Consider the following 16,521-nt stretch of genomic DNA (forward strand, 5'->3'; position numbering starts at 1 on the left):
CGAAAACAGCCCGAAAGGTGTACAAAACCCCTATGTCACAATATGTGGCTGTCGGAGAACACGATAACTCTCGAACTGTTCAACCGATTTGGTCAACATTTGGTCTTCGTCATATTATACCCAAACTTAGTCACATGGGCAACACCGGGTCCACAACTTTCGGTTCTTGTCCCCAATATTTAAAAAAATATCACTTTGGATAATAAACAAATATCACTGAGTTTAACTTCTAAAATGGCCATATCGGTCCTCCCTAAGAGTACCTGCCCTACAAAAGTTCAACATTTGTCTCTTAGTGCAGTTAATTCCTATTTCACATTGTTGTCGGCAAGTTCAAATGTCCAAAAAGGGCCAAATTCTGAAGAGATCTGAAATACATTCGATCTGTCCGGAGGTAAAAGTTTCGCTTCACATTGGCTGAGGGTATATATCTGTCGGCAAAGCCGACTGACACTTTTTTACTTGTTTTTCTGCTCAATCTGTCTCTGAGTCTATCTCCAGTTCTAGGAATGTGGTTGCTGTGGGGAGAAGGTTTTACAGGTCTGTTGAAAAGTTGCAATGTGTCGGGTGGGCCTGTGCCGCATGCTGGGCAGATATTTTTTTTTACTCCCATGGTAACACCCGAACAAGTACTGCAGCGAGAGCATGGCATTGAGAGCATAGTATATAGTTCGAACGCGGCTGGAGGGAAGACTTGAGATGTTGTCGTCATGGAGACAGGAGAGACATCGGCCTTTACTGTAACGTTGAACAGTTGAACATAAGAACTGTTCTATCATCCTTCTTTCCCAGGTTCGTGAGTGATTCAACCATTGCCCACAATTTACTCGATCCTGCTTCAACTACTTTTCCGCTTATGCTCACCTACTACAGTCAAAAGTCAGGGTTCGTACGAAGAAGCTCGTCACGCTCATTTGCTTGTCCCGCTTCGGCTCTGTCAGGAAATTTAGTATAATTTCAGGTATTCTTGGATTTTAAAGGTTCAGACCACGATGCTCTTCAGGCTCATTTGCTGGTTGTTGTTATTGTAACAGTGTTTTATTATCATGTTTGTATGTTCATTCTCCTGTTCAATCTGGCTCTGGGTCTATCTCCAGTTCCAGGAAAGTGGCTACTTCGATGGAATGTAACCACAGATCCACTGAAGTTTGATGAGTAGGTTTGGCGGGGCAGTTGAATAGGTGCTTAGTACCGTGCGGGCCCATGCCGCATACTGGGCAGATGTCTTGCACGGTGTGATCAATTCCTGCCCAATAGGAATTTAGGCGACTGTAATATCCCGAGCGTAATTGAGCCAAAACTACTCGGGTTTGTCGTGGCAACTGACGCTCCTCAGCTGTAATAGATGGGGGATGTTTTTCGAGGACTTTATTCACACTATAATTGCTTAAGGCCTTGGTAACTGCGTCCGTGTGAATGCTATTCAATCCTGAATGATATGCTTGTTGATCTAGGGCTTCTCTCCTGTATCGTTGGACCTCTCCCTCTAGAGCATGGATATCCTTCCTGATCTCCCTGATTGGGCCGGGCCTACCCACAAGATGGTGACTGGGATGGCTCACACGATAACATCCAAGCAGGTACTGCGACGAAAGCATCTCATTGTGTCGCTTTACAGGAAGAATTTTTGCCTCCTCATGTAGATGATCCACTGAAGATTTGAGGAGGCACCCTGTCTCAGGGGGGCATTATGGCAAATTTGAATCTTTTTCCAGTTCGTATCACACAATCTCGGGGACCAGACTGGAGCCGCATAGCTTACCACAGACCGACCTATCGCGTTATACGTGGCCAACAAGGTTTCTTTATCTGCACCCCAAGTGCTGCCGGCATGGGACTTGAGGACCTTGTTCCTACTTTTCAACTTGTCGCAGATAGCTGTGGCGTGTGCGCACGACGTGAATGTAGTGTCGAATGTGACCCCTAAAATTTTAAGGCAGTTTGTGGTCGGAATTCTGCTACCCTCGACCACGACATTCAACTCACGTCCAAACTGCGCTGTCCATGTGGTGAACAGAGTGGGTGTTGATTTTGTGGCGGAAATCTGCATATTCCTCGAATGGAAAAAGGTGGTAAGATCGGTTAAATAGTTGTTCAGTCTCTCACAGATGTCATCAGGATAGGTACCCGACACCAGGATCGTGCAATCATTCGCATACGTTACGATCTCGATGTCGTCTGGAGGGGGCGGAATACAGGAGAGGTAGAGGTTAAACAGTTCCGGAGATATCACCCCACCTTGGAGAACTCCCTGTTTCACTCTACTCGGTTTGGACTTCTTGTTCCTGAATTCCACGTACAATGTCCTCAAACAGCGTGGAGTGCCTGACTGTATCAAAGGCTTTTGATTTGTCAAGCGCCACCAACACTGTTCTATCGCACGGCCGTCTCTGGTTGAGTCCTTGACAAATATGTGTGGTAATGGCGTGCAGCGCAGTTGTCGTGCTGTGCTGCTTACGGAATCCATGCTGATGATTGGCAACTTGATAGCTGTTTCAGATACTGGGGAGGACTAAGGCCTCAAGGGTCTTTGCTACGGAACATTGAGGGTGGATAGCGACAAGTTGAGAACTTTAGTGAGATACTCCACTCCCGGCTCATCCAGCTGCTTCAGCATGTACATATGTTTGTATTTGTACAACAACCTGTAGGGTTAGATGCTTCATTTGTTGTTGTTGTTGGGAGTGTCTCGTATTCCGACGACGACGATGAATCTAACAGCGAAGTTTAAGACACGCTGGGTGGTGATCTGGCACAGCAAGCAGCAATATAACTTCTACCGCAGTAGTCCTGGATTCGATTAAGACCAGAACAGCCTCGAAAGTGGACCCATTTCGTACATTCATTACATTAGGGGATGCGAATCTGGCAAACGGAACGTGGTTCTTTTTTTTTATTCCGACACAGATTAAAATAGGTCGGAGCAGACATTCCAAGAAATATTGCCGCTCCCATTGTAAAAAATGACACAAACACATAATTTGTGAGGTGATTGTCTATGGTCGAGAAGATTCCTCCGAATCAACAGGCCGCCGTAGTAGGGGTTTAAGAGTTTTTGGCGGAAGGACAAGCCTCTGCAATTTCAAAACGATCCGAGACATGTCCTTGAACTGTTACCAAAAAAAGTGGACCGATCCATATTTTAATCTGATCTATGTCTGGAAAAAATATTACGAATTGTAAAGGTAGGACCAAAGGAGTTACCCACTTCAAGAGCTTTCGTGGAGTGAACCAATATGACCCATCTTTGAACTTGATCTACGTTTGGACAAAATACTAGGACGTCCAAAGTTTGAATCAGTGGAGACACAAAACACTCTAGTGGCAGAAGACCACTTTAGTGGCTTCGAAGAGGCAGAAAATCCGCTCAGTGTCCGTCTATGAGGCAGAAAACAATTTGACTGGCCTCTTGTAAGACAGAAGACCACTTCAGTAGTTTTTTTAGAAGATGTAAACCAGTTAAGTGCTTTCGAAGGGGCAGGAGACAAAATCAGTACGTTCTATGGGGAAAAGGACCACTACAATGACCTTCTATGTGTCGGGAGACCACTTCATTGGCCATCTTTGAGACAAAAGATCACTTCGGTGGCCTTCTATGAGACAGAAGATCATCTAAGAGGCAGAAGACCACTACATTAGTTTTCTCAGAGGCAGAAGACCACTTCAGTGTGCTTTTACGAGACAGGAAACCACTTCAGTGACCTTCTACGAGGCAGACGACCACTTTAGCGGCAGTCTATGGGGCAGAAGACCCCTTCAGTGGCCATCAATGAAGCAGAAGACCACTTAGGCGGCCTTCTGAGACAGAACGCCACTTCGGTGGCCTTCTACCTTCGTTAGCCCAAAGACCGAGGGTATAGAAAATCTATTGCTATACAAATTCCTTTTTATACCCTCAGCCTTTAGGCTAGAAAGGGTATATACACTTTCATACGGGCAAAATGTGCTCATCGAAATAATGGTTTTAGACTCCAAGTATGTTTGGACGAAATGTGTCTCAGACAATTTGGAGTTGATTTAGCAATGTCCGTCCGTCTGTCTGTCTGGCTGGATGGTGCTTCGATAACTCTCGAACGAATGAACCGATTCGGTTCAAATTTTGGCTTTCGTAATATTTTGTCCAAACTTAGTTTAAGTTCGAAGATGAGCTATATCGGTCCACTCCTTTCGGTACCTCCCCCACAAAAGTTCCAAAATGTTCGGAAAATTTGTGGGCATGATAACTCTTGAAGGGAGTAACCGATTTGGTCCATACTTTGCAAATCGTGAACTTTCTATCAGACTTAGATGAGGTTCCAATATGAACTCACTCCTTCGAGTACCTCCCACACAAAATTTCGGATAAGTTCAGTTTAGGACCTGCTCTCGAATCGCTTTGACTTTTGTTGCAACAACTTGTGTTCACTCCCCCCCATACGGCGGTACAAGTTCCATCAGGGGCAAGTCAATACTTTCTGAGCAAATGGCCGGAAAGGTGCAAAAAGCCCCTATGGCACCTTGTGTAGTGGTTGGAGCGCACGATAACTCTCGAACGAATCTGTCGATTCGGTCCAAAATTTGGCCTTCGTAAAATTTTATCAAAACATAGTTTAAATTCGAAGATGGACTTTATCGGTCCACTCCTTCAGGTATCTCCCCCACAAAACTTCAAAAATGTTCGGAAAAAATTCTTGAAGGGAGTGATGATAATTCTTGAAGGGAGTGACCGATGTAATCTATACTTTGCACATCCTAATATATCTACCAGATATAGATCACGTTCGAAATGGACTATATTTGTCTACTCCCTCTGGTACCTCTCACACAAAATTTCGGATAAGTTCACTTTAAGACCTGCTCTCGAATCACTTTGATTTTTGTTGAAGCGATTTGCATTCGCTACCTCCATTACGACGGTAAAAGTTTTGTCAGGGGCAAGTCCATATCTCTTGGCGTTCGGAGAGCACGATAACTCTCGAACTATTCAACCGATTTGGTCCAACATTTTGGTCTTCGTCAAACTTAGTTTCATGGGCAATACCGGTCCACAACTTTCAGTACTTCTCCCCTATATTTAAAAAATGTCACTAAGATGCTAGGACGATATCACTTGAATGGGGCAACTAATTCGCTCCAAACTTTGGATAATATTTTATCAAAATTTAGTTTAACTTCTAAAAATGGCCCATATCGGTCCTCCCTAAGGGTACATGCCCTACAAAAATTCAACATTTGTGTCTTAGTGCAGTTAATTCCTAATCCACATTTTTGTCGGCAAGTTCAAATGTCCACAAGGGGCCACAAAATTCTGAAGAGACCTTCAATACATTCGATCTGTCCGGAGATGGAAGTTTCGCTTCACATTGTATATATCTGTCGGCAAACCCGACTGACACTTTTTTACTTGTTCGCTTTAAATCTCCAAACTTTTCTTTCTGCTCTCCATTAGACTTACTTTTTTGTTTTTTCTCTGACAATCTGTAAATTATCAGTAGTCGCTATGGTGGTACCCAATTGGTCATTGGAAGTTATAATCTGAAATTAAAAAAAAACAACAGTCATTCAAGCCATTTCATTACCAATTTACAATTACAACAACTCACCTGATCACTTGGCAATAGAGTCACAGCCGATAATATTGCCTCAAGTTTATCAATTTTGGCTACTCGGTCCATAGATTGATTGGCCAAAATCTCATCCATCATTTGCATGGATTCGGTTAAGCTAGGTGGTTCCGAACTGAAACGTGGTGAAAATGTACCGGTCAATGAATTATCCGATGGCACAGAATCCAAACTGGGGAAATTCTCATTTTCATTGGTCTCTTGTTCATCTTCAGAGTCACTTTGATCTCTATACAGGAAAATACAAAAAAGAAGAAATATAAATAAATATTATAAATCAAAAATAAAGACCGCGCTGATGGCTTACTTATTCTGTTGTCCAGATGATTCCATTTTTTCCAACTTCTTGGCAACTTTATAGTAACCCTTAACACGTTCCTTTTCATCTTCCGTCAAGTCCATATATCTAAGAAGAGAAAAAAATAAATATATATTATTTTTCTAGTGTTTGGACTATAATACAAATTCGGTTTAGGTACTGGTTGGACTTTCGGAATGTTTTCAACAACACAAACAAACAGTTAAAGCTACATTAATTTAAATTTTAAGCGAATTGTAACCTTAACTTAGACTTTTATACCAGAGAATTGTAGTGGTTGAATTTGAACTTGTTGCCTTTTGTATCCTTACCTCAACAAACGTATTTCCCGATTGGACAGCACAATACTCTTTGTTTTGGTTTGAGCTAATTTCTGCTTGAGATCAGATACTTCTGTGGAAATTTTTCGTTGTTTTTTGCGTATTTTCACTTCGTTTGGTTTGATATGCATGAGAATTTGTTCCGTACAAAGTTCAGAAAATAATTGTAAATTTTCTGGCTTTATTTGTCTGTGAACGAGAGGGGGGAAGAGACAGGGATTAATTATGATTAAAACATATTAATACTGTTTTCCACTTACCTTGTTAAATTACCATAGAGTTGATCATTGATTAAAACTAAAACATCTCCGGCAGCGTAGAGCAACATTTCTCTGGACAATGGCCGTTTGGCCCAATATTTCTGATCTCGCCTATAGATTTGTTTTAGTTGCTCTTTAATCGGATTTATGGGAGCATTATATTGTTCACACAGTGAATTTAGGGATATGTATTTGGCTTTGTACACCTGCTTGCCGCTCTCTTGATATTGGACAATAGCATGGGCAGCCTAGAAAGGATGAACAAAATATTATATATTACATATATTATATATACATACAGATTAATCCTACAAAACTAATACAAGAAAAGATTATAGAGGCAATAAATAAATGATATCCACCACTATGAAAGTGGAGGATTTTATCCTCTAGGAAATCAAAAAAAAAAAGCAAAATTTGGAATAAAAAGATTTAAACCCTAAGGCAGGCAATATATTACATTAAATCTAAAAGGCGTTGTACAAGACAAGAAAAACTTAAAAATGCTGGAAAGGAAAATGGGTTAACAGTTGGCAAAAACACGTCGTCTTCAGATTCATGTGAGTGTAATAAAAACTATCAGAAAATTGGATAAAAGCAAAATTTGGAGTCCATTTATTTAGCCAGGGTCGTCCGTCTGTCTGGATAGTGCGCACGATAAATCTCAAACGGATCAACGCCACTGAAGTGTTATCTGCTATCCCTCATATAAGGCCACCAAAGTGTTTTTTGCTTCATTAAAAGTCATTTAAATAGTCCTCTGCCCCAAAGTAGGCCACTGAAGGTCATTGAAGTGGGCTTATACTTCATAGAAGACCACAGAAGTTGCTTTACGCCTTCATAAAAGCACTCTAAGCCTTCTTTTGCTTCCTTGAAAGCCACTGAAGTCTGAAAGAAGAGCATAGTATTGGTCTTCTGCCTCATAGAAGGCCACCGAAGTAGTCTTCTGCCTCGTAGAAGGCCACTGAAGTGGTATTCTGTCCCATAGAAGGCCACCGAAGTGGTCTTCTGTCCCTTAGAAGGTCTCGTAGAAGGTCAGCAAAGTGGTCTTCAGCCTCAAAAAATACCACAGAAGTAGTCGTCTGCCTCGTAGAAGGCAACTGAATTGGTCTTCTGTCACTTAGAAACCCACTGAAGTGGTCTTTTGTCTCTTAGAGGACACTGAAGTGTTTTTTTTTTTTGGCCGAAGTGATCTTTCATCTCATAGATGACCACTGAAGTGGCCTTCTGACACATAGAAGTCTATTGCAGTGGTATTTTACCCCATAGAAAACACTGACGTGTTCTTCTGCTTTTAAAACAACTAATGAAGTGGTCTTCTGTCTTTCAGGAGGTCAGTCAAGTGGTTTTCTGCCTCATATAATGACTCTGAGTTGTTTTTCTGCCTCGTCGAAGGACAATGAAGTGTTCTTCTGCTTCTAAGAAAGGCAATGAAGTGTACTTCTGTTTCATAGAACACCACAGAAGTGGCCTCCTGCTACATATGTAGAAGGACACTGAAGAGGTCTTCTGTCTCGTAGGTCACTAGAGCGGTTTTTCTGTATCTTAGAAGGCCACTTTTTCACTCTGCAAAAGTTCAAGGTTTTTCGGTAAAATTTTGCGCACAATAACTCTCGAAGGGAGTAACGGATTTGGTAAGACCTTTGCACATCCTAATATTTTTCCAGATATATATCATATTCAGATATGAATTATATCTGATATATGATCCGGATCGTTTTTAAATTTGTATTTGCAGCAGGTTGTCCTTACCTATTTTTCAGAGCAAGTCCATACCTCCTGAAATAATCCCTTAAAATTTCCAAAAACCACGTGCCGCTACCAACTAAAATGAATGATGAGGATGAGTGACCCTTACATGGAATGTAATGGGGTAGCAGTGAAGTGTGCGACTGCCGAGGTAGAGTTGCTTAATGTGCAAATGCCGCCGATGAATAGTTGTGCCCTGCGTTATATGTCTGATATAAGTTCGTTTTTGGAGGGGAATATCGAATGGTGCTAGGGGACTTCAATGCTCATAATGAGCTTTGGCAATCTGTCGTAGGCAATTACCAGAGGGGTACAACGCTGGTTGAACAAATTGATGGCTCCAGATTTTGCACGGTGAATGAAGACGCTCCTACTAGGCTAAGCTTGAAACGTTGGATAGTCAATTATATGTGTGGACGCCAGTCGTACGTGAAATTCAGGAACAAGAAGTCCAAACCCCGTAGAGTGAAACAGGGAGTTCCCCAAGGTGGGGTGATATCTCCGGAACTGTTTAACCTCTACCTCTGCTGTATTCCGCCCCCTCCAGACGGCATCGAGATCGTAACGTATACGGATGATTGCACGATCCTGGCGTCGGGTACCTATCCTGATGAAATCTCTGAGAGACTGAACAACTATTTAACCGATCTTACCACCTTTTTCCATTCGAGGAATATGCAGATTTCCGCCACAAAATCAACAGCCACTCTGTTCACCACATGGACAGCGCAGTTTGGAAAAGAATTGAATGTCGTGGTCGACGGTAGCAGAATTCCGACCACAAACTGCTCCAAAATTTAGGGGTCACATTCGACACTACTTTCACGTCGTGCACGCCACAGCTATATGCGACAAACTGAAAAGTAGGAACAAGGTCCTCAAATCTCTAGCCGGCAGCACTTGGGGTGCAGATAAAGAAACCTTGTTGACCACATATAACGCGATAGGTCGGTCTGTGGTAAGCTATGCGGCGCCAGTCTGGTCCCCGAGATTATGTGATACGAATTGGAAAAAGACTTCAAACTTGCCAAAATGCCGCCCTGAGAACAGCAACAGTGTGCCTCCTCAAATCTTCAGTGGACATGCTCTAGAGGGAGAGGTCCAACGACACAGGAGAGAACCCCTAGATTAACAAGCGTATCAAGCAGGTTTAAATAGTATTCACACGGATGCAGTTGCCAATGCCTTAAGCAATTATAGTGTGAATAAAGTCCTCGAAATACATCCCCCATCTTTTGCAGCTGAGGAGCGTCAGCTGCCACGTCAAACTAGAGTAGTTTTGGCTCAACTACGCTATTCTTATTGGGCGGAAATGGACCGCGCCGTGCAAGACATCAGCCCAGTATGTGGCATGGGCCCGCACGACACAAAACACCTTTTCAACTGCCCAGCCAAACCTACTCATCTAACTCCAGTGGATCTGTAGTAACATCCCATCGAAGCAGCCACTTTCCTGGAACTGGAGATAGACCCAGAGCCAGATTGAACAGAAGAATGAACATACAAACATAATAACAAACACTGTTACAACAACTATGATAAGAGGAGATTGCCACTGATCACCAGAGATTACCGTTGTGTCACCCGGTCTGATAAATGACGTCTCCTGGCAGCACGTCATTTCCCTTGGCTCAAAACATTTTCCGATCATAGTCTCCGTTAACAGACCACCCGACTTCATAGACTTTATCAGAGACTTTCTGAATCATGGAAAAGCTGATTGGCAGAGGTTCAGAGAATTTACTAATTACCGCTTCTGAAAGCAGTCCATTCCTTCAATTCGGGTAGCTGAGAGAATTTTCCGGGACGTCATCACTGCTGCAGGCGCTTGCTACATATCTGCCGGTAGAATACCCGACTAGCAAATGAGCGGGATGAACTTCGTAGTACGAACCCTGAACTCCCAACACACTCTTGAAGTCAACAGGCTAGTAGATGATCATAAGCAGAAAAAAAAAATTGGCTAGACCACTTAAGGCAATGCACCACTTTCGATTATGCGAAAGAAGGATGATAGAACGGCTATAACTTTGAACAACGTGACATTATCAGATCCGAGAAGGTGTGCGTGTTATTTTTATCGGGAATTTATAGAGAACTTTGAGAATTGTAGGGCGAAAAGAAGTGTGCTGCGCCGTATAAGAGCACTCTCAGTCGAGGAGGTACCGCAAAAATTTACTATCAGCAATGTTGCACATATCATCCGAAACGCGTAATTATCCAAAGCGTTGGACCCTCACGGAATCTCAATGGTAATGCTGCTTAAACATCTGGTTGACCAGAAGCCTGAGTATTTGACAAGTTTCCTCAATTTGTTGTTAGCTGACCATAATGTACCAGAAGCCTGGAAATTTGGCAGGGTGATCACGCTACAAAAGCCAGGTAAGGATGCCAGTAGAGGCGAATCGATTTCCCTTCTGTCACGAAGATTCTAGAGACATTCCTGTCCATGATGAAAATATGTTTCCCGTTGCCCAGCATCAGCATGAATTCCGGAAAATGCACAGTATCTGTTGTGTATTTTGAAATAAAAAGAAGCACGCGATGAATAAGATTTAATTCAATAATTCTTTATTAAATACTTAACACAACAAATCTTAATATTAATCAAAAATGGAGGTTGAACGGTTTGTACTGGTTGATAGTTAGAATGGCAGTGAGTTATGCTAACAATAACTAGAAAGCAAAAAGCTGTTACTTGAAAGTAACGATTAACGATTTAGTACAAAAGATACATTTGCATTGAGTAGAAAATATTAACAGTACAGGGTTGCCATCAAATATTAATATATATTGAAATACACCACAATCTCCCAGGCTAAAATTGGACATGGTCTGACAAATGAGCAGGAGGTCTTCTTATCCGATTCGAACGCCTTAACGCTGTTGGTGTTTCTGGTGTAGACACTTGCGGCTGAGTAACGACTGGATTGGTGACTGGATTTGCAATTGTCTGTTCAATTCTGATTTCATCAAAGGCAGTTTTCTTTTTCGGTTGCACATCCTCAGCGAATGTAACAGATTTTTGTGGCTTTGGCACCTCGGATTTGTAAAGTTGATTAATATGACGTTTCAGCTCGTATCCATTATCAAGCTTAATTTGATAATGTAAATTTCCAAATTTACGTATGACAACTCCAAACTTCCACGTAGGCTTATTTCTGTCGTACCAACGGACCTGTACCCTCTCTCCCAGGCTTAACTGGCGTACTTTAAACCGAGTTGGAGAATCTGAACGCTGCTTCGTTGGGCGAATTGCATCCAATTTAATTCTTAAAACACGACCAAGATACATTTCTGCGGGGCTCTTCCCGTTTGCTAATGGCGTTGCTCTGTAACGTAAAACAATATCTTGAACTTTTTCACAAACGTTACCTTTTTCACCTTCCATTGCCTTGAGCTTGCACTTTAATGTTTGAATGTACCTTTCGGCTAACCCATTTGTGGCTGGATGACCTGGGGCGATAAACTTTTGAATTATTCCATTTTCCATACAAAAACGTTTAAAATGGCTGCTTTGAAAAATTGTGGCGTTGTCGGAAACCAAGATTTGAGGAAGACCATGAGTCGAAAAAATGTTTTGAAGTAGAAGTATAGTTTTTTCAGTGGTTGGGGCCTCTCGAATCACTCGAACTTCTGGCCATTTTGATTTTGCGTCCACCAACACGAAAAAATAATGATTTTGAAATGGTCCTGCGTAGTCGATATGGACCCTTTGAAAATTTCCACTTGGTTCTTCCCATTGGTGTGTTATTACTTTCGTAGGATTTTTCCTCACCTGTGCGCAATTTTGGCAGGCTCTTACCAAATGTTCAATGTCGGAATCTATGTTTTTCCAGTAACAAAATCTTCGTGCTAACTGCTTCATTTTGACAACGCCGCTGTGTGTATGATGTAGTTCATTGAGAATATACGGACGTAGGTTTAGAGGGATGACCACCCGATCGCCACGAAATATAACTCCATCTTGCAAAGAATAGCTTGGATCCAAGTTTTTCCCGCTCAGAAGGTCTATTTTCAAAGTTGCTAATTCGGGATCCCTTTCCGTCTCCTTTGCTATTGTTGCAGCGGTAACCGTTGATGACGATATTTGATTGATGATTTGATCTTGAATGTTTTTGACTTCTTCGTCCAAAAAATGTTGAAATTTGATATTAGCCTCCATTGGAGCTCTGGACAAACAATCTGCATTTGAATTGTCGATGCCTCTACGATGGACAACTTTGTAATTAAAATTTTGTAGAAAAGACGCATACCTGAGTAATCTTGCTGACGTCATCGCTGGTGTCTTTGCACTTTGGTGAAAAATTCTTGAAAGTGGACGGTTGTCCGTAATAAGGGTGAATTCTCTTCCCATTAAATACGTAAAAAACTTGTCAACAGCATACACAATAGCCAACGCCTCACGGTCCAATTGACTGTAATTTTGTTCTGCCTTTGTTAAGGCTCTGGATGCAAATGCTACGGGGCGCTCTACTCCGTTTATAATATGAGATAAAACAGCACCAATACCTGTGGGACTTGCGTCACAAGCCAAGGTCACAGGTAAGGTTTCGTTGTAGGGTGTAAGTACCCTATCAGCAACAATTTCTTTTTTGAGATTTTTGAAAGCGTTTTCACAATTTGATGTCCACACAAACTTTTTCCCCTCTTCTAACAATTGTCGCAACGGATGTGTTAAAGTTGATGCATTCGGAATGAACCTTGAATAATATGTAATCATGCCAAGAAATGTTCGCACCTCATTAACGTTCTGTGGTCTTGGCAAATTTATTATGGCTTCGATTTTACTTGGGCACTTTGATATTTTGTTGTGGCTGACAATATATCCTAAATACTGCAGCTCGGTTTTGAAAAATTCGCACTTATTTTTGTTGACGTGTTGTTGATTTGCTTTTAAAACTTCCAAACATTTGATTAATCGCGTCTCGCATTCGTATATTGTACCACCATGTATAATAATGTCGTCGAAATACGATATTGTGCCGTCAAGGCCTTGTAAAATTTGATCCAAAATCCGATTGAATTCACTTGGTGCAGTTTTTATACCAAAAGACAATCTATTCATTCGATATACACCTCTATGTGTCGAAATTGTTTGTATATCCCTGCTCTCTTCATCCACTCTCACATGTAAGTACGCTTTGTATAGGTCGAGCTTGCAAAAATACGTTGAATTTTTAAGTGTATTGAAAATTTCATCAATTCTTTTGATTGGGTAGTGTGCAGGTTCCAATTGTGGATTTACACCAATTTTGTAATCTACACACAAACGCACATTACCATCTGACTTCGGAATGACGACAAACGGCGATCCCCAATTGCTGGTATTTATTTTTGAAATTATTCCATCTCGCTCTAAGCTGTCCAATTCACGCTCCACCTTTTCTCGCAGAGCAAAAGGAACTTGCCTCTCACGCACAAACATTGGCTTTGCCCCTTTCTGCAACTTCAAACAGCACATAGCATCAGGTATACAGCCAACTTGTTGCTTGAAAATTTCTGGATAATTTTTAAGAATTTCTTCCACTGGTCGCACCTCGAAAATTGCACCATGCTCACCTTTTTCACATTCTAAATCGACATCCGTTAGATTTATATGTAAATGACGTATCCACACTCTACCCAGCAGCGCAGAATGTTTTGAATTTACTATGTACATCTCTTCTGTTGATGTTTTGTTTTTATATTTGACTTCCACATCAACGACACCAACTGGAACAAAAACATCTCCGGTATATGACCGAAATGCCATATCTGCTTTTCTCACAGGGTTTTTTAATTGCAATTTATCGTATTCGTTTTGAGGGATTAACGTAAATCCTGCACCAGAATCAATTTCGAACTTTTGCACTTTTCCTTCTATTTGTATTTTTGCATAAAATTTTTGTGTATCCCTTTTTGACATTTGTTGATTGTTTTGATAAATATCGATAATTTTGTTTATGCCAAAATAATCGTTTATGGGGTATGTTCCGTGAGATCCACTTGAACTGCCTTGAGAGTCAAACAGCTGATTGCACTGATCGACTGTGTGTGTGTGTTTACCAGTTGTTGATTTCTTTTGCCTCATCTTCATTTGTATACATACTTGTCGTACGTGACCACTTTTCCCACATTCACGACACTTTAACATTGATTTTTTTACTTTGCATTCATTTGCAATATGATTTGAACGACCGCAACGCAGACACATCCCTTCCAAGCCTAATTCGCCGTAGTTTATTCTCGTTGCTGATTTTGAACGGTGTTGACTGCGACTTCGATTTTTCTTTTGTCGGCTTTGATGAAGTTGATTAATTTCTGTTGATGATGGGGTATTATGCGAAATAGCCTGGCTGTCGAGTTTTGCCGCTTCCATTGTTGTTGCTTTCTCTACTATTTCTTTAAACGATGCATTCGGCGTTTGTAGTAGCTGCTCACGTATATGTGTATCTCGCAAGCCTCTTATAAATTGAGAGCGCAAAAATATCTCCGCCACAGATTTTTTGCATTCACACTCAAACTTACATGAATTTGAACGTTGTTGTAGAACTGCTACAAATTCAGATATGTTTTGGTTCTCATTTTGAACTTCACAAAGGAATCTATGTTGTTCAACCAAAACATTCTTTTTCGGACAAAAATGTGTACTTAGAAGTTGAATTATGTCATCATAACTTAAATCACTTATGTTTCTTGGGGCTGCTAATGTTGCTAGCGTTGAATATGTTGATGACCCAATGTATTGCAACAACAATTTAGCACTAGTTATTTTATCGTCGAATACACCTTTTAACTGCAGATGCAATTCTAAACGCTCTTTATACGTTTTGAAGCTTTCTTTTGTAGGTTCAAATTGATCGAAGTTTGTAATAATGTTGACACTGGTAGACGTTGCGGACGACGCTTGTTGGTTCTTCATAGCTGTTGCCATTGTATTAATGGCTTCTAGAAGTTGCGCCAATTGAGCTGACTCCATTTTGCGTTGCAAACGTTGAAGAAATTTATTGAATTTATGCACAGATTCTTATTCAAAGTTTATTGAAATTGACTTTACACTCGTCGCCAATCTTTGTTGTGTATTTTGAAATAAAAAGAAGCACGCGATGAATAAGATTTAATTCAATAATTCTTTATTAAATACTTAACACAACAAATCTTAATATTAATCAAAAATGGAGGTTGAACGGTTTGTACTGGTTGATAGTTAGAATGGCAGTGAGTTATGCTAACAATAACTAGAAAGCAAAAAGCTGTTACTTGAAAGTAACGATTAACGATTTAGTACAAAAGATACATTTGCATTGAGTAGAAAATATTAACAGTACAGGGTTGCCATCAAATATTAATATATATTGAAATACACCACAGTATCACAACAGATTACAGGTCGTATCCACACATATCATTCGGGGACTGAACAAGAACAGACCGAGCAAACGTACAGTCTGTTCTTGACCTATCGAAAGTCTTCGATACCGTCGACCATGTCAAGCTGTTCGAGGAAATAGGGAAGACTTTCCTCCAACCACTTTTGAAATGTTGGACAATCAATTATATTTGTGGACAACAGCCGTTTATGGAACTCAGAAATAAGAAGTCGAAGACCCGTCGGATGAAACAGGGAGTTCCCCAAGGCGGGGTGATACTGTTTAAGCTTTACCTTTCTAAAATTCCACACTCTGCAGATGGCATGGAGATCGTGATGTATGCAGATGTTTGTACAATCTTGGCATCGGGTCCCTGTAGTCAATGACATATGTATGTGATAGATTAAATATCTGGTATCTGATACAGCTGACCTAGCGCAGTTTAACCTTTACCTTTCTGAAATTCCACACTCTCCAGATGGCATGGAGATCGTGATGTATGCAGATGATTGTACAATCTTGGCATCGGGTCCCCATAGTCAATGACATATATGATAGATTAAATATCTGATATAGCTGACTTAGCGCAGTTTTCCATCTGAGGAATATAAAAAAGTCAGCCGCTAAATCCATTGCCACACTTTTTACCACCTGGCTGAAATGAGGCTCCTCCTGAACATATTGGTCGATGGTGTCCTAATTCCGACCACTAACTACCCCAATATTGGGTGTAACGTTCGAAAGCATATTTAAGTCGTTCGTGTATGTTAGGTTAGGTTAGGGGATGTGCAGCCACTAACTTGTGACTGCGTCACTCGGAGACCTTCCGGTCCATTGTGATCATCGTGTAAGTCACAGCAGAAACATGTTCCTCAAGTACCTGACCGCCGCCAGCACTTGGAGTGCTGACAAAGAAAC

General features: G+C 41.1%; 1 protein-coding gene across 2 annotated transcripts in view; it reads right to left on the reverse strand.

Moving 5' to 3' along the window:
- egl (Egl_like_exo domain-containing protein) overlaps positions 1-16,521 on the reverse strand; it is a 127,217-nt gene that overhangs the window by 2,535 nt on the left and 108,161 nt on the right. For both annotated transcript variants that reach the window (XM_073954884.1, XM_073954885.1), the window contains exons 5-9: positions 6,503-6,750; positions 6,234-6,431; positions 5,911-6,009; positions 5,583-5,832; positions 5,435-5,514 (exon numbers count right to left, since the gene is read on the reverse strand). In XM_073954884.1, coding sequence (XP_073810985.1) covers positions 5,435-5,514; positions 5,583-5,832; positions 5,911-6,009; positions 6,234-6,431; positions 6,503-6,750 — 875 coding nt within the window. The remainder of the gene's footprint in view (positions 1-5,434; positions 5,515-5,582; positions 5,833-5,910; positions 6,010-6,233; positions 6,432-6,502; positions 6,751-16,521) is intronic.

Source organism: Musca autumnalis, unplaced genomic scaffold (genome assembly GCF_047663935.1).
Source record: "Musca autumnalis isolate F117 unplaced genomic scaffold, ASM4766393v1 scaffold_5, whole genome shotgun sequence".
NCBI lineage: Eukaryota > Metazoa > Arthropoda > Insecta > Diptera > Muscidae > Musca > Musca autumnalis.